At 43.4% G+C, this 27,438-nt stretch overlaps 1 protein-coding gene across 2 annotated transcripts in view; it reads left to right on the top strand.

Annotated features, from left to right (window-relative positions):
* The window catches only part of GPC6 (glypican 6), a 749,807-nt gene that overhangs the window by 411,453 nt on the left and 310,916 nt on the right, over window positions 1–27,438 (top strand). For both annotated transcript variants that reach the window (XM_056861827.1, XM_056861829.1), the window contains exon 3: window positions 16,582–16,973. In XM_056861827.1, the coding sequence (XP_056717805.1) occupies window positions 16,582–16,973 (392 nt within the window). The remainder of the gene's footprint in view (window positions 1–16,581; window positions 16,974–27,438) is intronic.

Genomic DNA, 27,438 nt, shown 5'->3' with positions numbered 1-27,438 from the left:
ATACCCTATTGAATTCCCTCCCTTTCCCAAACCCCACCCTCCTCAAGCTCCACCCAAAATATTCAGGTATTTCCCCACCCAGAGCTGACAACCCTGAATACAGAATATATTGTTAGAACCAGCCCTCAAATTTAAGTGAATTTCTGAATTTGGATCAAAACATGAGACAAGCATAACTGATTTAGGCCTGAGAACATTAGCACTTTGTGAATTCTGCATAATTATGTATTATGCATTTTGAGACTTATACACACATTTTCATGCCAACAGCATACACACAAACACATGAATTTGTCTTAAATTAAGGTTGACAGTCTGTTAGGTGATTATTGTCAACTCTCACTGGCAGTTGTCCTCCAGGGTTTTAACTGGAGATGCCAGGGATTGGAATTGTGACCTTTGGCATGCAAAGCAGGTGATCTACCCCTTAAGCCACACCTCCCCAAAAGGATGATGTCACAGAGTGTACAAGGAAGCATGAGACTGTATTTCATCTCCTTTATCTCATCTACTGCTAGGGCTGTTGAAAAAAAATTCGATAAAATTCAGGTTCGGGTTTATTGGCCTCCCCCCCCCCAGGAAAACCCGAATGCCGAATTTTCTATACCGGTAAAGGTAGGAATTCGGCTTTAAATTGTATCTCTATGGCTTTAAATTGTATCTCTATGGAGGCACGGGGTGAACTTTCCTGCCGTTTTAAGCCCGGCTTCTCCATTGAGATACATTGCAAAGATCACACTAAAGAATCCAAACACAGCCACTTTGCCAATGCATTTCAATGGAGGATGATGGGGCAACCCCTTCCAGACCCCATAACTCCAGACCCTCTGATCCAATCTTTACAAAACCTGGGGGTTCTTGAAAGGAGAGTCACTTCTAGCTACCCTGAAAATTTGGGACCTCCACCTGCAAAAATGCCACCCCCCAGGAGCCGCGGAAAGACATTCCTGAGAAAACCAGATTTCAGGAATGGCAAATCTGTCTTTGCCAACCTCCCGGATTTTGTGGACTCGGTAAACCCAAACCTGAATTTTACCGAATTTGCATATTTTCGGTTCAGTTTTTACTGAATCAACAGCCCTATCTACTGCTGCTTCTGCTGGATGTCTTCTGCTTCTCTGTTCCAGTGGGTGTATATTAGAACACAGATGTTTGAGCACCTTCCTTCCGAGTCCTGTAAACTATATGGTTTACATAGCATAATGTTCTGTGAAGTTAAAAACTGTGCACATTTCTCCATATTGTATTCTCATGTCATTTTGGCAAGATGTTGGAAACTCCTCTCTCCCAGACACGAGGTGAAAGTATTTGCACAACATCTGAGGACTGGCAAAATCAGATGGAATAGTCATCTTTTTCACAATGCAGCCTTCCAACCATTGTGTGAAAACCTCAAATGTGAAGCCATTATTACTGGCACACAATGGCAGTATATTTAAATGCTTTTTTCATTTGTATGGAAATGACAGCATAGAAGCATCCTGGGTTCTTTGTACTGCTGATAAAAATTATACACCCACACACACATATATTCCACTTCCAAGGAATAGGATGTCACATTAACAATCAGGGTTCGAGATAATTTTTATTGGAAATTCTTCATTTGGGAAGAATATATCGTTGAGGGGTAAACATCTGCTTCAGTGGCTGACATATGTACTTGGCTGGACTGTGGAATTTTAGAAAGTTGGGTGTTGATTTACCATTATGGAACCAAATTATTGGTGCATTTGAAAATCACAATCACTGAGAAAACAGCATGCATTTCCAGAAAGTACTTGAGCCATCTGATACACCACTGAACGATTAAATCCTTTTGTAGGTGTCTTTTTCTCTGCGGGAACTGGTAGATCTGTGCCTTGAATTCCCTTCTTGGCACATACATCATCTGAATCTTCGCCCTACTTCCCTTCCAACACATTTCAGACAATAATAAAATGGTGGTTTTCCTTTGAACTTAAATGGATTATGGCTGTTATCAACATAAACAACAAAATATATGATTGTGTGAGAAAGAACACCATTGGGAAAGTTTGAAAGAGCCAAGGGCTCGCAAAGCTTCACACATCTGCAACCATCTTTAGATTCCACTGGTCACCTCTTCCTTATAACAGAGCAGTTCAGTGGCACCTTAAAGACTAACAACATTTAGTCCAGCATAAGCCTTCATTAGACGATCCTCACTTCTTTAGATGCATGGAGTGCACAGCCATTTACCAGGCACTTTGATAACCCAGTTCACAAGGGGGGAAGGGATGGAGTTGTAGTAGAGATAGGTCTGTTGTAAGTTGTATCTCTCTTACAACTCCATCTCCCTCCCTCTGCCCCGTCTTGTAAACTGAGTTATAAACGTCCTCCTTGCATCTGATAAAGGTCTTTTATGCATGGGTTGGATCTCCCTGCTTGGACCTGGGTTCATCACATATCAAAGTAACCTGGGTTGGGGGAAACTATGCATTGGCTTGAATTATCAGGGGCGAAACTGTGTGCTAATTGAACCATGAATACAGAAAAACAGTCTCCCAAGCTCAAAAGTCCCACCCCTTTAAATGCTGCTCTGTAATTGGCTTACTTCACAGTGCTCCCCGTGAGAGAAGATTTCCTTCCCCCAAAACCCAACTGCCACATAAAAAAGCATTTTAAGAACAAAAAACAAAAAGCGGAGCTACCTGAAAGTGGGGGGGGGAGGAAATCCTAGCCTTGTTTTAAAAAAGCCTCTCTTTTGCTCAGAAAGAGCTTCAAGGAAGCAGGAAGCACTTGAATCCTCTCTTCTTTACACACGGCTTTGTGATTGGCTGTTTCCCCCTGTTTAACCATCGGCATGCTGCTCTGAGGAGGGGGTTGGAAAAGGGTGGGGCGTGATGGCGCGGGGAAGCTCAACCCGAGAATGGAGTATGCACACTCTGTGTCTCTGGAATGAGCCAGGATGAACGGTTTAATTCGGGACAGAAGAGGAATGGGAAAAGCCGGGTTCGCTTTGCGTCGAAACAGCGTTGAGCTTCCAAGAAATGAGATATCGTGCATAGTGAAAACTTTGATCCTGGCTGAAACGGGGAATAAAGGAGGTTAAAGCGACCATGCATAAAACACCAAAGTGAGGATTGATTCATGAAAGTGAGGTCTGATTCGTGAAAGTCTGATTCATTATGCTGGAATAGATTTTGCCAGTCTTTCAGGTGCCACTGGACTTCTGTTTTATTTGGCAGCAATATACTAACTCTCTGGAATGAGTACTGTAGAAGGCAGTCTTTTTTCTTACATGTCTCTCAAAAGCAGGCTACACCTTCAGCAAATTTGGACAATAGAGGCCTCCCAGGACTGGTACATTGAGGAGCTGGTGTTTTATTGTTTATTTACTTTTACCAGCATGGTGTAGTGGTTGGAGTGACAGATTAGAATCTGAGGGACCACTACACCACACAAGCTCTTTTTCAAAACGTATGTAATCTCTCCTCATCACTGATCTGTGTACTGGTTTATTACCATGATAACAGAACTTGGGACAACAATCCTCTGAATTAAATTAAACCACTGATTAATTGAATAAATGTATCCAACTGCATTTAATTGTAGAAAGGAAATAGCAGTCACTACTATTCGGAGCTAATTCTTTTGTGATTAAAGTACCTCTCAATAGTAGACTCCATTGATACTTGAACTTAGGCATCTTTACATTTCTTCATTTAAAAAAAATGTTGACAGTTCCACTGAAACCCATTTCTATTCTTTAATTGCTATACAACACACTAACAAATGATTAAAAGCATAAATCAAAAGTTTTCCAAAAGTGTGAGGCTCCCAGTCATTTTAATAGTTTTGTGTGTTACCAAGATGTTTATTATACACTCATTTACAAAACAATGAACTCTTACTGTTTATGAAAGTTTAATCTCTTATCTGTTTATTGCTTTAATATATCTCGCATTGCTACGGTTTACTTTTAAATGAAATCCAGGATTGTGGTTTGTGGATCCTGTTTTGTACGTAGCCGACCGACAGAATGAGTAACATCATAATTGTATTCATCTATGAAGCAATTAAAACTGGGGTAATTGCTTCTCCTTCACTCATAGCTGCATACAAAATAACAGAATTAATATTTTATCATTTGGTGCTGCTTTGTGTTAGTAGAATATTTTGACATTCATTTATGTTTGGCTCTGGGCAATTGGGCAAACCTTTGAAAAAGTTCCGCTGAACTTTAAAAAAAAATATATGCAGGATACAGGTTTACTATTGGAGTGTTTCATTGAGTCCTAATAGTAAAAAAAGGTTGATTTCCACATACCAGAAATGTATACTGTTTTTAGTTAAGTATAGAATCACAGAATCATAGAATCATAGAGTTGGAAGGGACCACCAGGGTCATCTAGTCCAATCCCAAGCACAATGTAGGAAATTCACAACTCCCTCCCTCCCCCACACCCCCTGTGACCCCTACATGCCCAGAACATGGCCAAGATGCCCTCCCTCTCATGATCTGCCTAAGGTCATAGAATCAGGATTGCTGACAGATGGCCATCTAGCCTCTGCTTAAAAACCTCCAGGGAAGGAGAGCTTACCACCTCCAGAGGAAGCCTGTTCCACTGAGGAACCGCTCAAGCTGTTAGAAAATTCTTCCTAATGTCTAGACGGAAACTCTTTTGATTTAATTTCAACCCGTTGGTTCTGGTCCGACCTTCTGAGGTAACAGAAAACAACTCGGCACCATCCTCTCTATGAGAGCCCTTCAGGTACTTGAAGATGGTTATCATATCCCCTCTCAGTCTTCTCTGCAGGCTAAACATACCCAGCTCCTTCAACTTTGCTCCCACGTCTGAAAACTGTTAGAAAATTCTTCCTAATGTCTAGACGGAAACTCTTTTGATTTAATTTCAACCCGTTGGTTCTGGTCCGACCTTCTGGGGCAACAGAAAACAACTTGGCACTAAGTACAAGTGATGCAAGTGTTTAGAAGCATTTAATCCGCAGAAATGACTTCGACTGGGCCTGTGTTACTCTTAATAGAGCATAGTATTAATAAAATCAGTCTATATGGTCTATTTTAAAAGTCTATATAGGGTGAACTTAGAGTCGTATGCTTCTAAGTCCATTGAAGTCAGTGGGCACAGAAAGTTGTAACTGCTTATGATGGCACTGAGAGTCTTTTAAAAAATTTATAAAGTGTAAGTTTTTTTTGTAGGATAGTAGTTTTGCCTGCTAGTAGAACTGCTACTTGGGGTATTGAAGCATCTGAATGGACATCAGAATGCAAGCTGGAGAAACAAAGATTTATTCAGAAACCTGACTGTCAATCAAGGATTATGGCTATTAGAGCTGAGAGTAAAATTCTTGGACCCTCTTGGGCTGCAGGGAGAGGCAGAGGGGAGAATGTCATGCTCTGTGGATGGCAACACTTCTGTCCCCGGGAACATGCTGGTGGAATTAACCCACAGTCTGCTTCCAAGAGAGCCTCAGAGCCTCTAATGATCTTTCCTCTTTGTCAGCCATTACGTTCCTCTGCAAAGTCTTCCTTGAGGTCTCCCATCCAAGCACCAATCTGAGATCTGAAGAGTTCGGGCTATACTATACCATTCCACAACCACGAACCAGCCCTTACATTTCATCTTTGTTGATACCCCATAGCTCTGTACAAAGTTGCTTGAATGCTGCCAGAACTTAGAGAGCCAGTGTGGTATAGTGGTTAAGAGCGGTAGACTCTAATGTGGAGAACCAGGTTTGATTCCCCACCCCTCCACATGAGCCACGGACTTTAATCTGGTGAACTGAGTTGGTTTCCCCACTCCTACATATGAACCCAGTTTAGGGTTGTCAACCTCCAGATACTAGCTGGAGATCTCCTGCTATTACAACTGATCTCCAACCAATAGAAATCAGTTCACCTGGAGAATGTGGCTGCTTTTGCTATTGGACTCTATGGCATTGAAGTTCCTCCCCTCCCCAAACCCCACCCTCTTCAGGTTCCACCCCCAAAACCCTCTTGCTGGTGGCAAAGAGGGACCTGGCAATCCTAAGCCAGCTGGGTGATCTTGGGCCAGTCACAGTTCTCTTTGAGCTCTCTCAGTCCCACCTACCTCACAAGGTGTCTGTTGGGAGAGGAAGGGGAAGGAGTTTGTAAGCTGGTTTGATTCCCCTTAAAAAGGTACAGAAAATTGGCATATAAATACCAACTCTTCTTCTTCTTCTTCACCAGGGAGTGGTTCTATGATAAAACTGTTAGCCAACAGTGGAACTTTAGAGCATTTTTCAAATAGTTGTTTCTGATTCACAAGTAATCAGAATGTTTCCCTTCTATATTTGCATTTATTTTATTAAAGATATTGGGCGGGGGAAAACTAGGATGCCAGATTAATTTTTGATCATTTTATATATCAGTTGTGGGGTTTTCCTTGCCTCAGTGGCTCACATATGGTGTGGTAACATTTGCTGTACGTGGTCAAACTCTGTTACATTTTTAAAATGCATTAACATTTCCAAATGCGCATGTGGTTCAGCACTGCTCATGGGTATAAATGCACTCCAAAATTCTGACTGATCCATTCTTGTATAGTCTGGGCCGTATTTCTTAATCCATCATTATCAGAGGCATGTAAAATATTTATAGTTGGTTGATTATTACATTTTTATGGCGTTCTTAACCTCTGATCAGGCTCTCTTCCTTTCTTGCTCTAAATGTTTATTTCCCTACTACAGCTCTGCTAAGTTGTCTCTGGAGATCCACCTAATGAGTTTAATAAGGAGGTGCACTTTGCTAAGCTGCTTTAAATGATCTTTGTAAAAGCTTTCGTGTTGCATTGATCGTCTTGTAATCTGGTCACATCCTGCTCTTTGGTCTGTTTCATTTAGGGTGAAATAGATCCAGAGTCTCCTGGGCAAAAGAAGCTCCGTGCAAAAGCTCTTCTGGGCTGGTCAGGCCGGGCAAAACGTTTATCGCGTTGGGTGGTCGTTGTTGTTTTTATTTTATTTTTAATAAATATTTTTTATTAAAAATTTCACATGAAGAACATAACAATTACATACACATACATACAGTCTAATCATTCTTCCAGGGATTTTCAGTAAATAATTGCCTTTGCAAAAACACTCTTTTAGACCTTACAATAGATTTAACTTGTTGATGAACTACGCTAGACCTGACACAGGTAATTCCATTTAAATTGTAAATATATTATGTATAAGTCTTACTATTTAGCAATTCCAAACTTATAATTAGCCAAATCTCAAAGTTATAGAATTATAAACAGTATATGTTATATCTACACTTAACTATGCTTATCGTCCCTACTTTATTTGGTGTAGTGGTTAAGTACCTGTACACCAGTGCGGTGTAGTGGTTAAGAGCAGTGGTTTGAAGCGGTGGACTCTGATGTGGAGAACCAGGTTTGATTCTCCACTCCTCCACATGAGCAGCGGAGGCTAATCTGGTGAACTGGATTCATTTCCCCACTCCTACACACAAAGCCAGCTGGGTGACCTTGGGCAAGTCATGCTCTCTCAGCCTCACCTACCTCACAGGGTGTCTGTTGTGGGGAGGGGAAGGGAAAGCAATTGTAAGCTGGTTTGATTCTCCCTTAAATGGTAGAGAAAGTCAGCGTCTAAAAACCAACTCCTCTTCTTCTTCTTCTTCTTCTTCTTCTTCTTCTTCGTTATAATTAATTTCTCCATTTTCTACTACCTGCTACCCCAATTTTATATCCTCTACATCTAATGCCATCTAATCTCTGCATGTACTTTACTGCTAGATACAGATAATCTTCCATCTTCTACTTGATTGTGTTACACTTTCAGATATGCATAATCATAGTTGTTGTTGGGGTTTTTTGGGTATGCCTTCCTTATAATGGACACAATTCACAAGGACGTTTTCTGAACCGCCTTGCAAAAGATCTTTATCCATCAAATAAAGAACTCGTGTGGCTTTTCCTACTAGCACTATCACACACTGACCTCTATGGGTTGGATCTAGCCACCTTTTCCACTCATTTTTGCCCAGTTAACTTCCTTACTTTAGCCCTCATTTTTAGAGTTGCCAACCTCCAGGTACTAGTTGGAGATCTCCCGCTATGACAACTGATCTCCAGCCGAAAGAGATCAATTCCACTGGGGAAGATGGCCGCTTTGGCCATTGGAGTCCCTCCCTCTAGGGGAACTGATCTCTGTGGTCGAGAGGTCAGTTGTGATTCCTGGAAATCTCCTGGCCCCACCTGGAGGCTGGCAACCCTACAACACTCCTGTCCTTGTGATGTACCAGGCCACTTGAGTTGATTTAGGTTCTCGAACAGCCCAGGTCTTCATTTCTCTGCTTCTTCAATAAATTCTCAAGACCTCTCAACATTTTTAGGGCACTGAGCATGTTCTGTTCCCACCGGGCTGCTTGGGAGAAGTGGCTGAATTTTCCTTTTCCTTTTTTTTAGTTTACAAGCAGATGTTTTCCGCTACATCTGTGGATTCCCTGAGTCTGCAGATAGGCCTGTTTCTCTGCCTTTGTGCTAGGGACTGGACCATACAGTTTGCTATTACAGGGAATGATGCAAGAACATTCTGTAATTTTACTCCCTTTCTGATGAAATCTTCTTTATCGATTTGTCTTTCTAAAATGCATTTTCTTTGCATCAAGGAAATACGATCTCAATTTGCTCTTTCTCCCCCCCGCCCTTGGAGCTATTACTTTGTGGTGACAAAAAAACAGTTACATGTTTGCCCGAATAATTATTTTTCCCTATCCTTTTTGTTTTGGTTTTGTACAAGTATATGGAAAAGGGGAAAGACAGCAAATTGTTATAACCCTCTAGGAATATTGCAGATCTGATGTGGGTTGTAGACACGCTGACAGATGTTAGAGAAAAACCGCTGTAAGATAAAACCAGGGTGAGGCAATTGCGTAAAGTAATTCCTGCAAGAAAGTGGAGCAAAGTACTGATGGGAAACAGGGAGGAAGGCAAAGTGAATTTCTCTGGCACCAGATGAGTTGATTTACAGCGCAATTAGGGTTGTCAGGTCCTTCTTGGCCACCAGCGGGAGGTTTTTGGGGCAGAGCCTGAGGAAGGCGGGGTTTGGGGAGGGGAGGGACTTCAGTGCCATAGAGTCCAATTGCCCAAGCGGCCATTTTCTCCAGGTGAATGGATCTCTATCGGCTGGAGATTAGTTGTAAAAGCAGAAGATCTCCTGCTGTTAACTGGAGACTGGCAACCCTAAGCGTAGTCCACGAGGGGGGGGACGAAATTGGCGAGGAGGCGGCATGACCCTGGCACCAGTGTAAATGGAACTTGCATCGGTGAAATAGGCACGTATGCTGGTGCTAGGACACTTATGGCATGCCAGAGGGTGGTGCGGCAGGGCCAAGCTCGGGTACCAATGCAGCGGTGGCAGCAGTGCACCTCCACAGAGGGGCTCGTGCCAGCGCCAAAGGGGGCGTTCCTGGGGCTGGGGCTGGCGTTAGTCATCTCCCTGAGCCCTTTTGCCCTGGGAATGCCCACATTTGCCAGCGTGAACTTATGGCGGAAAAAATCACTGCCGTAACCCAACGCAGCTGCATGGACAACTCTGGGACTCTCACAGATTGTTTCAGGTCCCACACCCCAAGCAGGCCACACACTGGATTTGATCCTTGGCATGGGTGTGGGTGTGGATTTGATCAATTGACAGCGCCAAGGTCAGACCATAGGGTTGCCAGGTCCCTCTTCGCTATTGGCGGGAGATTTTGGGGGTGGGGTTTGGGAGGGGAGGGACTTCTGTGCCATAGAGTCCAATTGCCAAAGCGGCCATTTTCTCCAGGGGAACTGATCTCTATCGGCTGGAGATCAGTTGTAATTGCAGGAGATCTTCTGCTATTACCTGGAGGTTACAATATGTGAAAACACCTGTGCCAGAATTAATGCAATTAGAGAAAATGGCGGCACGGAGGCTCAAGAAATACAAACCACACTGGAATGTAACAAATAAATTATAATGATCTGAAGGCATTAAACTCATGCCAATCATCAAGAACATAAACTCATAAGCATCAAGAGAACAAATGCATTATAACAAAACAATACCCCATAAAGTGACAAAAAAACCAAGGCAAAAACCCAGGTCGGGAGTCTCCCGCCCGGGAAATAGAAGTCAAATAATAGTCCACAAGTCAAAGGCAAGATCCAAAGGAAGTGGTAGGTTGAGAGAACGTGTGGTGCATGTTTCAAAAGGCTTTCTTCAGCTCCAAAAAACAACCTAAAGGCAACTGTAACGCTTTTAAATCCAATTGGAAGTGAGCGCGTTGTCCATTGACAGTAGCTGTGGACTATTATTTGACTTCTATTTTCCCAGGCAGGAGACTCCCGACCTGGGTTTTTGCCTTGGTTTATTTGTCACTTTATGGGGTATTGTTTTGTTATAATGTATTTGTTCTCTTGATGCTTATGAGTTTATGTTCTTGATGATTGGCATGAGTTTAATGCCTTCAGATCATTATAATTTATTTGTTACATTCCAGTGTGGTTTGTATTTCTTGAGCCTCCATGCCACCATTTTTTCTAATTACCTGGAGGTTGGCAACCCTATCAGACCACTTTGCCCTGAACAGTCAATTTTATTACACTTGCAAGTGAATGAATAATCTCTCTTCCAAAGTGGTCTTTGACCGTTTCTTACGGAGTAATATGCCATTCTGTACTGATGCTCAGACTTCTTAGCCTTGCTAGTGGAAAACTTTTTTTTAATAATAATAATTTTATTCATTTTTGAAAGGGGTAAAGAAAAGGAAAAAAGGAAAGAGACAGATAGGGGAAAGTTGTACAATTTGTTTTGTGTCCATGCCCGTCAAAACCAGTCTACATTTCTGCTTTTATTGTCATTGTTATTATTATAATTGGTCTTTTTGAAGACACAGGGGGGTGAAGGGGAGGGGTAGAGCATGGGGAGTAGGGGAATGGTACTTGTGTTATGGTCCTTCAACCCCTGTCTAGTTTTGCACTTGGTAGTGCTTCATGTAAACCTACGCAACTCATTACTAAGTTTTTGTTCTGAGATGTTGTCTCTCTATAATAGATGTTTGGTCAGTCTCATAGTAAGGATCGCGTATTCTTTCTGCTGTGCCCTGGGTGCGATCCTAGGCGCGCTGTCCTTGCGGTCTGATTATGACCTAGACCAGTTCTCATCCATATTTTTCGTAGAATGATCGCCATTTTTGTTGATGCTCCTCCAACTGTGTGCCGTGGATTAAGCTTGTCAGTCTTGCCATCGCTGCGTACTCCATCATTTTTGTAATCCATTCAGATATTTTTTGGGTTTTCTTATTTTTCCAGTTTCTTGCATATAGAACTCTCGCCGTAGTCACTGCATATTGGAATACTTCCTTTTGCTCTGACTGTATATGGGTCGTGCTATTCCTAAAAGCATGAATTTCGGGTTTAATTCAAAGTCCATCCGAAGAATTTCCCTTATCTCTTTGTGTATACAAACTTTTGTTTTCCTAGACCTGTCTCATCTGCACAGAGCTAGCACTGCCCACCAACCTAAGTAGCATCCTCCTAGGCTATTTTTTTTTCTCCCTCCACAAAATGAAAGGTTTGGATTCAGCGAACTCTGCAAAGGGAGGAGTTTCCTTTCTCACAGCTCAAACTTCCTTCAGCCTCGCCAACCCAATTATTTTATTGAACTCCAGTTGGGCGGTATTTGGTTGCTAGGATCACAAGTAGTATAGGGCTAGTGTGGTGTGAGGCACAATTCCCAAAAAAACTCACCCGCCGCAGAAAATAGGCTGTCATCCAAATAAAAGGGGGCTACCCTTGAAGAGTGTTCAGAAGCCACTGCTAATGCAGAATGCTGCAGGTAGATTGCCAAAGCAACAATTTTCTCCAGGTGACCTGATCTCTATCCGCTGGAGATCAGTTGTAATAGCGAGAGATCTCCAGTGACTGGCAACCCTAACTGGCAGGCAGAGGGGACAGTTTTGACCTTGCTAGACCAATGAACTGAATCACTAGAAGACAGCTTTACCTGTTCATTGGATTCCTCCTCCTAAAACCAAATTGTTCTATATAAAAGTTTAATCGGCAGTTAATATATGGGAATATATTGTAATAGCTTTGGCTAGAGCAGGGGTGTCGAACGTAATTGTTACAAGGGCCAGATATGACATGAATATCACATGATCGGGCCGGGCCATGCCTCGCCAGCCCAGATTGAGAGTGAGGGGGGAGGGGGTTGGCTCGCGGGCCAGTTAAGAGCTAGCTCTCAAGGGGCCGGATCCAGTCCACAAGGCTTTATGTTTGACACCCCTGGTAGGGTTGTCAGGTCCTTCTTCGCCACTGGCGGGAGATTTTTGGGGTAGAGCCTGATGAGGGCAGGGTTTGGGGATGGGAGGGATTTCAATGCCATTGAGTCCAGTTGCCAAGGTGGCCATTTTCGCCAGGTCAACTGATCTCTATTGGCTGGAGATCAGTTGTAATAGCAGGAGATCTCCAGCTACTACCTGGTGGTTGGCAACCCTAACCCCTGGCCTAGAGCTTTGTGCGGTTTTTGTGCGTTTGTTTTTGGGTTTGTTTGTTTGTTTGTTGCAGAATTATCTCTAAAACAACAAGAAGGGTGTTTTCTGTCACCTGCACTTGATAACTTACTATTTTTCTTCCAATGCTTTAAATTTGTGCATTGTTTTCTTCCTCTTGGTTCCCATTTTTCATCTGCTAGCTCCTTGTGGCTTATTCTGTTAAGTATGATTACATATTTAATGTTATGTTTATTATTTATTTAAAACATCTGTATCCTGCCTCTCTGCCAGCGGCTTCTAGGTGGCAGACAAACAACTAAAACAATGATTAGTTAAGACAAATAAAAACTAAGCATCCATAAAATACTAGCTGGCAGACAAGTTTAAAAATTTCATAAATTTGACTGTCTAATATGCAGACATATTTTAACCTGGCTGCAAATGCAGCCGTCTACAGGTTCAGAAAATGCTAGAAAACCCATCCCTTGCATTAACACCAATACATATATTTGCAATATGTATGATCATGTCTCCCATTTTAGGACTGTATTTAACATCCTATGGGAGGAACTTTACCAACTGAATACCTGTCGCAGCAGGATGGAAGAGCTTACTTATTACCAATTTATTGAGAAAGGTTCTAGGCCACATCTCCAGAGAACCTGCTGAAGGAGGCTTACAAAATAAAACATAACAAAAACACAGCCCAATAACAGTTAAAAACCCATCATTTAAAAGTCATCCAGAGCTAGGGCTGCCAACTGCCAGGTAGTAGCCAGAGATCTCCTGCTATTACAACTGATCTCCAGTCGATAGAGATCAGTTCACCTGGAGAAAATGGATGCTTTGGCAATTGAACTCTATGGCATTGAAGTCCCTCCCCTCCCCAAACCCTGCCCTCCTCAGCCTCCACCGCAAAAACCTTCTGCCAGTGGCAAAGAGGTACCTGGCAACCCTATCCAGAGCTAGGGGGGAATGCTGTGGGCAAGGATATGGGAAGGCCATGATACCCTCTGCGGGATCACATTACTTCTGGTTAAAAAAAAAAAATGGAGCTGACATAGCTAAGCTCTAGGAAGCACCAGAACGTCTATAGTGATGTAACTTACTTTAAAAAAAAAAAAATCCAAAGTGATGTAGTGACACACAGGATGCTGCAAGGTTTTTTTTTGTTTGTTTGTTTTCAATTGCTCCTGGGGGAAAGGGGATTGAAACCCCTAGTCACAGCATAAAAGCAGCATAAAACACTGAGCAGCTTAAAACGAGTCTCATAAAGCAGTTCTAAGGCCAAAAACAGACTATTAAAATGATGTTAAAAGATCAACCCTGTAAGCATAACCAATATTATAATAAATATTTACTTTTGTTAAGACTACAACCGTTAACATTATATGACATTTTCCTTTAATCGGGTAAAAAAAAAAAAAAAATGCTTTGACCAAAAAAGCAGAGTCTGATTTGTTGAACAGCTCTTAATTCCAATCTGTTTCTATTTAATGGGCATGATTATATATCCCACTGGCAACTGGCTTTAAAAGAAAATGGTGGCTTACTGACATGGCAAATACCAGTCAATCTTTTTTGACAATCGTTTCCTTCAAAATGGCGGCTCATGGGAGAACTGGTTGTTGGGAGAACGCTCTTTTGTGCTCACTTTCAAATGCCTCCTGCCTCATATTAGAGTTATAAGGAAAATATGGGATTGAGAACCTCACATTTCCCTTATAATATCTAGCCACACTCTTTAAAAAAATTAGTCACCAAAATTATGTTCCTTTGGACATAGTAATCATTTGAATGTAGAATAACAATAGATTATCCTATGACTGAAAATCACTTAATCAGTGTTAAGTCAAACGGAAGCATTTCTTTGTGAACAAATGTAGAAATATGTGTAAATGTGTCACAGGCCACAATTGCAAATGGTGATTTGTTTGCATAGGGAAATAAATAGGACAGTAAGTTGTGGTAAATGTAGAGCCCCATGGCACAGAGTGGCAAGCTGCAAAACTGCAGTCAAAAGCTCTGCTCACAACCTGAGTTCGATCCCGACGGAAGTCGGTTTCAGTTAGCCGGCTCAAGGTTGACTCAGCCTTCAATCCTTCCGAGGTCGGTAAAATGAGGACCCAGTTTGCTGGGGGTAAAGTGTAGATGACTGGGGAAGGCAATGGCAAAGCACCCCTTAAACATAGTATGCCTAGTAAACATCGGGATGTGACTTCACTCCATGGGTCAGTAATGACCCGGTGCTTGCACAGGGGACTACCTTATCCTTTAAGGTGTGGTAAACTTGGCAGAATGGCATGTGAAGCACGTTATGTTAACTTCCACATGTGCTATACCAGGACCAATTTCTTAAATTTTAAACAAACTTCCGCATTCTCCACTGCAAAGCTATAGAAGCAGGGTTTTTTTCAGACTTTACTATCTGGTATTGAAATAATACTACTCCAAGCCAACAAAATGCCTCTGACAATAGATGATGAGGGCCAAATCATGTTATCAGAGCACATTAAGAGCACCTTCTGTGTGGCTGGAACCACAATGCTAAACTAAAGTAAAAAAAAAAGTAGTAAAAACCCACATGGACCGGGGAAATTATATGGTATATTATCTGCGCAGACTAGGGTTGCCAGGTCCCTCTTTGCCACCAGCAGAAGGTTTTTGGGGTGGAGCCTGAAAAGGGCAGGGTTTGGGGAGGAGAGGGACTTCAATACCATAGACTCCAATCGCCAAAGCGGCCACTTTCTCCAAGGGGAGATCAGTTGTAATACCAGGAGATCTCCAGCTAGTACCTGGAGGACTCTATAGCAAGCTCCACCTCCCAAATATCCAGGTATTTCCCAACCCAGAGCTGGCAACCCCAGAGTGGGGTGGCTTTACCCTTTGAGACTCAAGGCCACCTCCATGTCTCCAGGCAGTGATAGGTGATGGGGGAGGGAGACCTTGGTCAATGTTTGTTGCCCCTCCAAGGCTAATGGTCGATCCGTGTGTGAAAGAGGATGCTGGACTATAAGGAGAATTTATACAGTATAACAGTATAACCTGTTATACTGGTTAATTCCATCTCCTAGTTTTAGTTGTTTGATTTAGGCCAGCTGCTGCCTAAATGTTTCTTTCTCTTGTACTTAGCACGTAAAAGCTGGAACACTTGCAGTTTGATATCTGCAGGTATAAAGTGGTAGGAGTTTCAGTATTTAAGCAATCCTTGAAGAATAAAGGGAATAGCTTTCAGAGCTGTTTCCTTAAAAGCATATTTAGCATTTAGAGCTATAGATTTTTTATTCTGAATCCTCGTGAGGAATCCAGTATTCTCTGTTTTTAATGTGTTTTGGGGGGGAAAACCACAATTCAAATATAAGCTGAAGTCCAATGCACTTACTTGGGGGGTAAGCACCATCAAACATAGTGGGTCTAGCTTCCTGGCAATTATTCATTGAATTGGCCAAGCATATTCTGTTAAAAAATTACTAAGGCAACACAATGATGAAGATGATGAAGAAAAGTTGGTTTTTATATGCTGACTTTCTCTACCACTTAGGGGAGAATCAAACCGTCTTACAATCACCTTCCCTCCCCCTCCCCACAACAGACACCCTGTGAGGTAAGTGGGGCTGAGAGAGCTTAAAGAGAGCTGTGACTAGCCCAAGGTCGCCCAGCTGGCTTCGTGTGTAGGAGCGGGGAAACCAACCTGGTTCACCAGATTAGCTTCCAGCGTTCATGTGGAGGAGCGGGGAATCAAACCCGGTTCTCCAGATCAGAGTCCACCACTTCAAACCACTGCTCTTAACCACCATGCTGGCTCTCAAAAATCCCTCCTCCACCATTGTATGTATTTGAGGAAATGTCATCCTCAAAGCCGTATATTAAATGTTTCAATAAACATGATGGTACACTATATTCATTATTACTGTGATGGGATTGTATTTTATGGATTTGTTCCGCTAATGGTATCAGCTTCCTCCATTGCCAGATGCTTTCCCCTGACTCAAGAGCCTTTTCTTACAGGAACAAATCCTTAGGATCCAACCCAGTGTTGCGTCTATTATTCTGATTATTGATTATTATTCAGAATTATTATTGTAATCCTTACAAATGTGCTTCTTTTTGTCTAGAATTTTTCCGAGAACTCCTGGAGAATGCAGAAAAATCCTTAAATGATATGTTTGTACGGACATACGGGATGCTGTACATGCAGAATTCAGAAGTGTTCCAAGAACTCTTTATAGAACTGAAAAGATACTACACGGGAGGCAACGTGAACTTGGAGGAAATGCTGAACGACTTCTGGGCGCGGCTGTTGGAGCGAATGTTCCAGCTCATAAACCCTCAGTATCATTTCTCTGAGGACTATCTCGAGTGCGTTAGCAAATACACAGACCAGCTCAAGCCTTTTGGAGACGTTCCCAGGAAACTGAAAGTTCAGGTGACGAGGGCTTTCATCGCTGCACGGACCTTTGTTCAGGGACTGACCGTGGGCAGAGAAGTCGCTAACAGGGTATCTAAGGTAATCAAAACTATTTCTTTTCGTTCCTCGTGCTTTCTTTTAAATTGCTTCACCAGAGACTTGAGTTCCTATCTACCACTGTGTGCAGCTTTTCATCTGTGTCCTGATTATAGCTAAAAATGAAGTTGGTCTGTGAGTTAACTGTATCTTGTGCGCTCCCGTGGACATTGTCAGAACGATAGCAGCACTGCCAAGGCTTCCACTGAGAACGGCGTTTATCTGTGTCAAAAGGCCTTTGATTTCAGGGATGGGTGGTCGCCAGCCTTTTCCCCATCCCTTCTTACATTCTCTCAAAGATGAGTAAAATTCAGAAAAGCCAACATGGTTTAGCGCTTCCTCAACTGTACCACTTCAGATTCCAACTCAAGAGATGCATGTTTGAATCCACAAGTGAGAAGCTAGGAGGTAGTCTAAAAACCTCTTGTCTAACATGGTCACCCATTCAAGCATGGGATCCCCCCTACCAATAGTCTGAAGTGGTACAGACTAAGGTCGTTTATGCATGGGAATTTTACCTGAGGTTCGTTGCTCGCTGGACCCACACTTTCCGGTTGGGGGTCTATGCACCAGCAGTTTCCAAGCTCAAATTAGGAAGTATTTGAATCCCCACCCCTTGACATGCTGCTTTGTAATTGGCTGTCTGCTTACTGTGAGAGAAACCAAGCTTCTATGTCCCGTGCTTTGCCTTATGCATGGGGATTTCAAGCGGGCTGAGCTCAGGGGAGAGGGAAGAATGGGATTCACAGAGGGACGGGAAGTCCCGGGATTTGTGAGGGCTGGCAGCGAGGTCATCTCTAATGGAGGAGAAACTCATGCATAACTCCAGGAACAACTGAGACAGACAGGGGACGAACGTGAATGAAAGTACCCATACAAAAACGACCTAAGAATTCTTGGAGAGGGATGCTGTCTTTGGATTAAGTGAATCATCCGTCCATGCCAAAAAGCCTAAAGTATTCAATAGACCAAAAATAGATCAGACTGGTTGGGTTGATGATGATAGTAAATATTGCTGGTACAAAGTCCTCAAGATCACCTATTATTAAGTTTGGTCCTAACAAGATTATCCTGAAGGAGTTTACAGAAGCGGATGATCCCCGTTTCTCTTTTCTACACAACCTTCCTGTGCCTTCCCCACCCCAAAAAGCATGGGCAAAGGGTCAGGGATCCTCCTAAACCAGGGGTCCCGGATCTTCTTGAGCCCGTAGGCACATCTGGAACTCTGACACAGCAGGGTGGGCACATCCACAAAAGGACTGCCATAAAGTGGCTGCTGCAGGAGGTGGAGCAATCCACAAAATGACTGCTGCAGCTTTCCTTCAATCACATGGTGGCCCTGCCCACTTAGCCCTGCCTTCTTTCTAAAAACTTGTCAGCAGGCACCATCGCGCCCACAGGCATCAGATTGGAGACCCCTGACCTAAACAATGTGGCACGGAGGGGCTGCAGCGAGGGGGGAAATATGACTAAATTTCCTCCCTCACATTTAAGCAGCATGAATGGAGCCAGATCGAGAGGGGAAATTTTGCCTGCTGCCCCCTCTTCGCTGCAGCCCCTCCAAAGCCTGCCCGGCATATCGTTCCGGAGGTTCCTTCAGTCCTCAGTGGTGGTTTTCAGAGGGCGGCTGCTTCATCGTCAGCTTTCTTCTCGAATGGTTATGTTAACTAAACGCTGTACGTAAATCAAAATAAGATGCATTCTAAAGAAGACACGTTACTTTCTATAAGGGTCGATAGAACCATGAAAGGAGAATGGAAGTAAGTGTGGGAGCTCCATTTGACAAAAGAGTGAGTTGTTGTTAACAAGTCTTTTAGCAGATCTTCCCTAGCTGGTGTTTTGCTGGTGGGGGGGATCCATTTGCCATTGGTCTTCTGGTTGGTCTAAGGCCAACAGCATCTTCGACCCTTCGTTCTGCATTATTACCGTACCAGATACTCAGTGGCCAAGTGATTCAGAGATTAATAGCTCATTTTGATCCCTTGTTTCTTTCTCAGTTTTGGTCCCAGTTACAGTATTTTATGCTGTTTGGGGGATGGCGAGGCTGTATAATCTTTTCACAAAGCTTAGGAAACCGTTGCGATGATGGCAGAAGGGAACTATTCCTTTCAGATTCATAATACAGAATTTCCGACAAGCGTACTTGGGGTTTTTAGTGACACTAACAGCTTTCTTTGAAAGGCTTATAATGGTTCACTTCCAAATTCTTATGTAAATTGGACCATATTGCAGTTTTAATTGAAGAAAAAACCATTGGACGTGTTGTGCTGTTCTTCATATAGTACTTCGGCTGTGTTTTTGTGTGTGTGATCTTTACTCCCCAAATTCTAGCATGGTCAAACTTCCAAAAGACGAAAGATGCATCTCAAATGAAAGTTCCCCAATCATATAGTATGAATAACACTCAGAAATAAAGGCATAACTCAGAGATATTGCAGGTTTGGCTCCTGGCCACCACAATAAAGTGAGTCACATGGATTTTTTTTGGTTTCGTTTCCCAGTGCATTTAAAAGTTATGTTGACACTATACTGTAGTATATTAAGTGTGCAGTAGCATTATGTCTAAAACAATGTACATGCCTTAATTAAAAAAACTTTATTGCTAAAAATGTGACAAGAAAGGCGAAGTGAGCACACCCTGTAGGAAAAATGGTGCCACAAATCTTGAATTTGTAAAAAAACGCGTTATCTGTGAAGCACAATATAGCAAGTCACGTGAATTTTTTGGTTTCCCAGTACATATAAAAGTTATGTTTACACTATACTGTAGTCTGTTAAGTGTGCTGTAGCATTGGGTCTAAAAAAATGGACAGAACTTAATTAAAAAAAACTTGATTGCTAAAAATGTGACACAGAGAGACGGTTTGTTCACACCTCACTATATAACTGAGCTAGGTAGGCAAAGGGGCAGAGGTTTGAGAGTACAATGCCATTCTGGCTGTTCCGTTTTTATTTCAGGCTTATTGTTTTGTAAAACATCTTAACAATCACATACGTCATTGGCTTTCCAAACATTTTTCCAGACCTTCCCCCTCTTACAATATCCATAGTGATGAAGGCTCATATAAAGATTTCAGTTTCGTGCGCATATTCAAACGTCCTCATCACTGCTGCGGCAGAAGCTATTTTAAGTGGCCGTGATTCCCATGCCAAGATCAGGAAAACCAATTGGCCCCATGCGTCATCCACACTCTACGTCTGCATTGTGCATGGAGCGCCGCGCCTTTCATCTCCAAGGCTTTCCTTTTTCTCCTTCTTGTTACCATTCTAGTCTGAAATTAAACTAGGAAAGTGACGAGCTGGTGCACAAAAATAATTTATATTCATGTCACAGGGTCTCGTTAAGTAGGCAAAAAGCATATGGATAAAATACAGAAAATAAGTCAACTGTGTCACGTTCCTCCCCCCGCCCCCCGACCTACTCCGACTTGCCCATTTTTGTAATCTGCTGGGCGGCGTTCAGATGCAAAAGGGTTGATGTGGATGATTTGGCGGCTTCATGATTAATGGAAAATTCTGCAAGGAATGGGCTGCCTTGTCCTGAAACGGAACATTTTCTCGGGTGTGTGGTGTCAGTTTCTCTCTCCCAGCTAGAGTTGCCAGGTCCCTCTTTTCCTCCGGCTAAAGGCTTTTGCATTTAAGTGTGTGTGCGCGCTCGTGCCAACGCATGCGCGGCACTTCCGGTTTAGAACCGGAAGTGCCGCCTCGCAAAGGTTCTTTAACTCTTAGTTTGAGTGGTAAAGTGGCCCTTTACCACTCAAACTAAGAGGTAAAGGCCCCTTGCGAGGCAGAACGTCCGGTTCTAAACCGGAAGTGACGCGCACGGTATGCATGCACGCATGTACATTTGCCCCCTGACCCTCAGGTTGTCAGCGGGCAAAGAGGGCAATTGCCGGGGGTTTGCCCGCCACCAGCGGGCACCTGGCAACTCTACTCCCTGCCCTTTGAGAATTTGCCACAGCTGGTAGCTGTGGTATCATTTTTAACATAGCAAAACAAAACAGGAGTCCAGTAGCACTTGGTTTGCCAACCTCCAGGTACTAGCTGGAGATCGCCTGCTATTACAACTGATCTCCAGCCGATAGAGACCAGTTCCCCTGGAGAAAATGGCCGCTTTGGCAATTGGACTCGATGGCATCAAAGACCCTCCCCTCCCCAAACTCCACTCTCCTCAGGCTCCACCCCAAAAACCTCTTGCCGGTGGCAAAGAGGGACCTGGCAACCCTAAGTAGCATCTTGGGAACTAAGGAAAGTTTTTGTGAGTCAGACCTTGCTTCATAGGATTGCCACCCGATCACCGGCAGGGGAGGGGGTGATAGAGTTGCCAGATCCAGGCTGGGAAACTCCTGGAGATTTGTGGATGGAGGCTGGGGAGGACAGGCAACTCAGCATGGTACTGTGCCACAGAGTCATGCCACAGAGTCCACCCTCCAAAGCGGCCATTATCTCCAGAGGAACTGATCTCTGTATTCTGGTGATGAGCTGTAATTCTGGGGGATTGCTAGGGTTGGCAGGTCTCCTTTGCCACCAGCGGGAGGATTTTGGGGCGGAGCCTGAGGAGGGCAGAGTTTGAGGAGGGGAGGGACTTCAGTGCCATAGAGTCCAATGGCCAAAGCGGGCATTTTCTCCAGTTGAACTGATCTCTATTGGCTGGAGATCAGTTTTAATACCTGGAGATCTCCAGCTAGTACCTGGAGGTTGGCAACCCTAGGAATCGCCAGGTCGCACCTGGATCCTGCATCCTGCATCCCTATCACTTCATCAGGTGCATGGCCTGTACATCCATTATGGCAGATGCATTTATATTAATAAAAAGGTGTATAGGGAGGTGTATGGGAAGAGAGAGATTTTTACAAAGGAAGACCAGTTTAAAACTAGATCCAGTCAAAAGAGGAACCAGTCTATTTAGACTGGAAGGGAGCTTTGTCTCATGAAAGCTTACACTGGATAAATTCTGTTACTCCTAGACACCATTAGACTCTGGTTTTAATTTGCTACTGCAAACTATCTCAACCACCCATCTGGAATTATCTTCATTACAGATCACTGAGTGCAGTTGTTTGGGGAAATACACTGTACTGGTGGGGATTAATTCAATTTCTGTTGCACCATAACTTCAAGAGAGAGGGGGGGTTTTGCCGAGCTGAAATAAGAAAACAAAAATGATGCTTTTTACTCAGCCACAGTTTTTACGCCTGTGTCACAAATTGTTCAGTTAGTGTGGCAGGGCGGCTAATTTAATAGCGTTGGAACCGGAGGGCCTGGGTTTAACCTTAGGCAGATTACTCACTGTTACCTCCTTTGCAGGGTACTTCTGCAAATAAAAAGAGATGTATGTTGCCCTGAACTCCTTAGATCAAAGGTGGAATGCACAGATGATGAACTAATAATGGTGCTTTTTAAAGATTTGTGCTTCCTTTAGTCAGTGATGTCTCTGTAATGTGACTTTTAGTTGAAGATTGCTGGTATAATAACACATTTCTGGTTCTGAAACAGCATGATACAGTGAGTGTTGCTTAAGAAAAGGAATCCATATTAATCCACTGTTATTCACTGTGAAGTAGGTTTGCCAACCTCCAGGTACTAGCTAGAGATTGGTATTACTGCTATTACAACCAATCTCTAGCCGATAGTGGTCAGTTCCTCCAGAGAAAATGGCCATTTTGGCAATTGAACTCTATGGCGTAGAAGTCCTTCCCCTACCCAAACCTCGCCCTCCTAAGGCTCCGCTCTCAAAAAACTCCCACCGGTGGCGAAGAGGGACCTGGCAACCCTACTGTGAAGTCACACAGAGGCCAACCAAATGCCTCTAGGAAGCCCACGAGCAAGATAACTGCAGCAGCATTGTCCTGCCTGGGTTCCACTGCACCCAATATAATGAGCATGCTCGTCTGATCTTGGAGAGAACAAGTATGCATCATGATTACTAGTATCCGTGTTGACTACCCTCTCCTCCATGAACATGTCCACTCCCCTCTTAAACCCTTCCAAGGCAGCCATCACCACCTCCTGGGGCAGGGAGTTCCACCATTTAACTATGCCTCTAGGTGCCTCTAGGAAGCCCACAAACAAGACAACTGCAGCAGCACTATCCTGCCTGTGTCCCACAGCACCTACCTCACCGGGCTGTTGTGATGATCAAACAGAGAAGGGAAGAGAGCTGTAAGCCACTCTGGGTCCCCATAAATAATAAAATAATGAAGTAAAAAAATGAAGTTGATAAAATTGATGAGAGATCAACTTGCTTCACTTGAAGCTAACCACGTTGTGTATTTACAAGGAGTCTTGCTGTAACATGAAGAAATTGTCCTACCATCCAAACCAAGAGCTTTTCGACTCATTGTGTATAGACTGGGAAGCTCAAGAACTCATACACAGGGCCGTTCCATAGGGTTGCCAGGTCCCTCTTAGCCACCAGCAGGAGGTTTTTGGGGTGGAGCTTGAGGAGGATGGGGTTTGGGGAGGGGAGGGACGTCAACACCATGGAGTCCAATTGCCAAGCGGCCATGTTCTCCAGGGGAACTGATCTCCATTGGCTGGAGATCAGTTGTAATAGCAGGAGATCTCCAGCTTGTACCTGGAGGTTGGCAACCCTACTGTGCCAGTACTGCAAGTTGTGCACGCTTTTTCTGATCTGGAAATTGATCTCCGTTTATGGTAAACTGTCTCATGTGAAATGACTCTAAGTCCCATATCTATGGGGGCCTTCACATGCTCCCATGAAAACAAATTATCACCATGCAAGTAACCATGACTAGGGTTGCCAGGTCTCTCATCACCACCGGCGGGAGGTTTTTAGGGCTGAACCTGAGGAGGGTGCGGTTTGGGGAGAGGAGGGACTTCAATGCCATAGAGTCCGATTGCCGAAGCAGCCATTTTCTCCAGGTGAAGTGATCACTATTGGCTGGAGATCTGTTGTAATAGTGGGCGATCTCCAACTAATACTAGGAGGTTGGCAACCCTAACCATGACTTAGGCTGTAGCTAACATCTCATGATTGCCATGAAAGCATTTAAAAATGGAGCAGGCATCTAAATTTTAATTTTTAATTGACTGTTTGAAAACTTTTTTCCGAACACCTGGTGCCAATTACACCGCTGCCTTGTTTATAAGAATGGATTAAATCCATTTTTTACCCTTGGATTTCATCGGATTATGCCGATAGCTCCTTTTCCTCGCCACAACCGCAGGACCCAATAGGCAGCGCAAAACCAACGCGGTAATAGCATTAGAAAGGCAAGGCGAGGTTTAGCAGTGAAAAATGTGCCCTGCTAATTGCCGGTGATCACTTCAGGTCGCCTGCCAGCCGGCTGCTTTTTAAAGACACCGAATCAATATTCTCGCAAACTCAGTTTTCATGGTTTATAAATAAGCATTCCCCCTCGTTTCGGGGAGAGAGGCCGAGCGCGCGCTAAAAATAAAGGTCAATATCAGGTGTCACACTAATTCAGACTATAATTACTGGAGTGGGGGGAACAAATATGACATGCTGATAAAGCAGGTAATTAGGAGCCCAAACAAATAGTATATTAATGCTGGAAAACGCAATTTGAGGGCAGTGATAAAGTGCTTGGCGTTCTGCGCATGGGATGGAAAGGGGGCTTGTTATTGAACAGTGGCGGTAAAACACAGCCTCTTGCATAGAAAGCCAATGGGGGGAGGGAGGGGGAGACCCTGGCAGAGACCAAAAAAAGGTGCAAAGGAAAATGTTTATTTTTTAAAAAAATCGGATATAGTTCCTGCCACTTTTTAAAATCTTCTTTAGAGGAAACTTGAGACCATACGGAGGTAAAGCTTAATTGTAAATGAAGGAGGGTTTGAACTTCCTTGTGGGAAGAGTGTTATCCGTAGGGTTGCCAGGTCCCTCTTTCCCACCAGCAGGAAGTTTTTGGGGTGGAGTCTGAAGAGGGAGGGGTTTGGGGAGGGGAGGGACTTCAGTTAGGGTTGCCAACTGCCAGGTAGTAAACTTGAAGAGTAGGAAACCTGTGCTGAAAGTAGTAGAAACTGTATGAGAGGGCAGCACGTGGCTCAAAAATAAATGCTATCAAAATTCCAAAGTCAATTGCAAAAATATATAATGTGAGTACATAAATGAATGAATATTTTTTTTTTGAAAGCAAACCAAAAAATGTTAATTCACACAATCGCCTCGCAGGGCTTAAGACAAATTCTCACATTAATTGTAACAACTTAAATATAGCCACTCCGGCTTTAAAAATCTAAATTCTCATAGAACAAAGAGTACACAAATAGATTTACAATATCAAGGAGATTTACAATATCAATGGTTCATAATTCCATAGTCATAAAAAATGAAAAACAATCACAAAGAGTAGCGGGACCGATAAGCAAGAGAGGTCCGCAGTAGGGTCTGTCGCAAGGACGCGTTTCGAAGTCTTCTTCAGCTTACCGACCAGGTAGTAGCAGGAGATCTTGATATGCCTGTATTATTGTATTAATTCCCAATGACAATAACACAGTAGGAGGTTGAGAGTTCAAAGCAGTTCGTTTATTAGGCCCAATATGCACACCGGGTGAGAATTGCCCCAAATGCGCAGGACAGTTCATACACCTGAACAAAGGATTGCAACAACGTTTATAACTTCTGGTCAGGGGTGTTACAAATATGTCATATAGTGCGTAGAAACACAAAGACCCAATAATGGATACATTTGGATTAGCATAACCTACCAGTGTGGTTTTGAGGCGTGGATTTAGGGGGCTACATGATCTGTAATGGAGAAACGAAACTTAACCTTCTTATCTGACACCCTTAAATCACTGCCTTGGGCCTCATTCGGGCGGCTAGCTGTACCAGGCCTGCAAGGACGATCTCACTGGCACCTGATTCATAATGGCTGCTAGTTTATGCTAACTCAGTGTTCAAAAAGGAGTGAATAGGAACCAAAGAATAATACTTGACCCCTTATACATGGGGTATTTCCATTATATATATGTGCAGAATATGGTATTGTGCTAGATGCTAACCCTTATGCCCCGGGCTTAGCATCTTTATAAGTGTGAGTATGCGGACTGAGTATGAAAGCATACATTTCCAATAACAATGAAGATTATAGGCATTACAATCTCCTGCTAATTCAACTGATCTCCAGCCGATAGAGATCAGTTCCCCTGGAGAAAAGGGCCGCTTTGATAATTGAACTCTATGGCACTGAAGTCCCTCCCCTCGCCAAACCCCGCCCTCCTCAGGCTCCGGCCCAAAATCTCCCGCCGGTGGCGAAGAGGGACCTGGCGACCCTAACTTCAATCAATGCCATAGGATCCAATTGCCAAAGCGCCATTTTCTCCAAGGGAAATGATCTCTATCGGCTGGAGGTCAGTTGTAATAGCAGGAGATCTCCTACTAGTACCTGGAGGTTGTCAATCCAAAAAACAGCACTCGGCTCAATTTCTATAAATACAGTGTGTATTGTAGCAAAATTCAGTGACGGACAAGGAAGACAACCTAACTACCTAATAACATGCGAACAGACATGTAACACACATAAACGGTGCTGAACAAGAACAAGCAAAGAATAAGGAATATTTACAATAAATACAATAAGGTCCCACAAAAACACTTGCACAAATATAGCAAGAAACCTTTCATAGAGAAACCTCTTCAGAGCAGGGCTATTCAAAGCATTGTCCATAGAGTAATCTTGCAGCAGGTACAAACTCTGCATAAGATTGTGCTATCGTAGTACAGTAGGGTTGCCAACCTTAAGGTAATGCTATGAAAAACCAGTACGCGGCCAATAATCACAAGATAATCAAACAATGTCGCATTTATAACAAACGCCTTTGCGACATTGTTTGATTATCTTGTGATTATCGGCCGCGTACTGGTTTTTCATAGCAATTCTGTTTGCAGTATTGGTGTTAATTTTTTAACCTTCAGGTACTAGCTGGAGATCTCCTGCTATAACAACTGATCTCCAGCCGATAGGGATCAGATCACCTGGAGAAAATGGCCGCTTTGGCAATTGGACTCTTATGGCACTGACGTCCCTCCCCTCCCCAAACCCCCGCCCTCCTCAAGTTCCGCCCCAAAAACCTCCCGCCGGTGGGGAAGAGGGACCTGGCAACCCTGTTGGTTACTGTAGTTTTTCCCCCAGTAACTTTTGCGGGGACTCTAACTGCTTTACCAGAAGCATGCTGAACCTGCAATCCTCCCAATATATGCAGTTTCCATGTATATTGGGACTTTGTGAATTGGGAGGATTGTGGGTAGCCTGTGGTTCCAGTATATGTGGTGGGATACTCCCAGATGTAACATCTGCAAAACGGCTTCTAAGTCTTCAGTACTAATTTCTTTTTCTTTTTTTTTAGGGGGGGGGGATACTGTTTACACTGAAGGAAGTTCAGACTCATTTCATGGTACCGAAGAACTGCGACCCAGTCCAGTCGTTGCTGGACATTGGAGTATTATATGCAGTTCCTAGAGGTTATCTCTTGTCCTTCTCAG

Source organism: Euleptes europaea, chromosome 16 (genome assembly GCF_029931775.1).
Source record: "Euleptes europaea isolate rEulEur1 chromosome 16, rEulEur1.hap1, whole genome shotgun sequence".
NCBI lineage: Eukaryota > Metazoa > Chordata > Lepidosauria > Squamata > Sphaerodactylidae > Euleptes > Euleptes europaea.
This window is presented reverse-complemented; position numbering and strand designations above follow the sequence as displayed.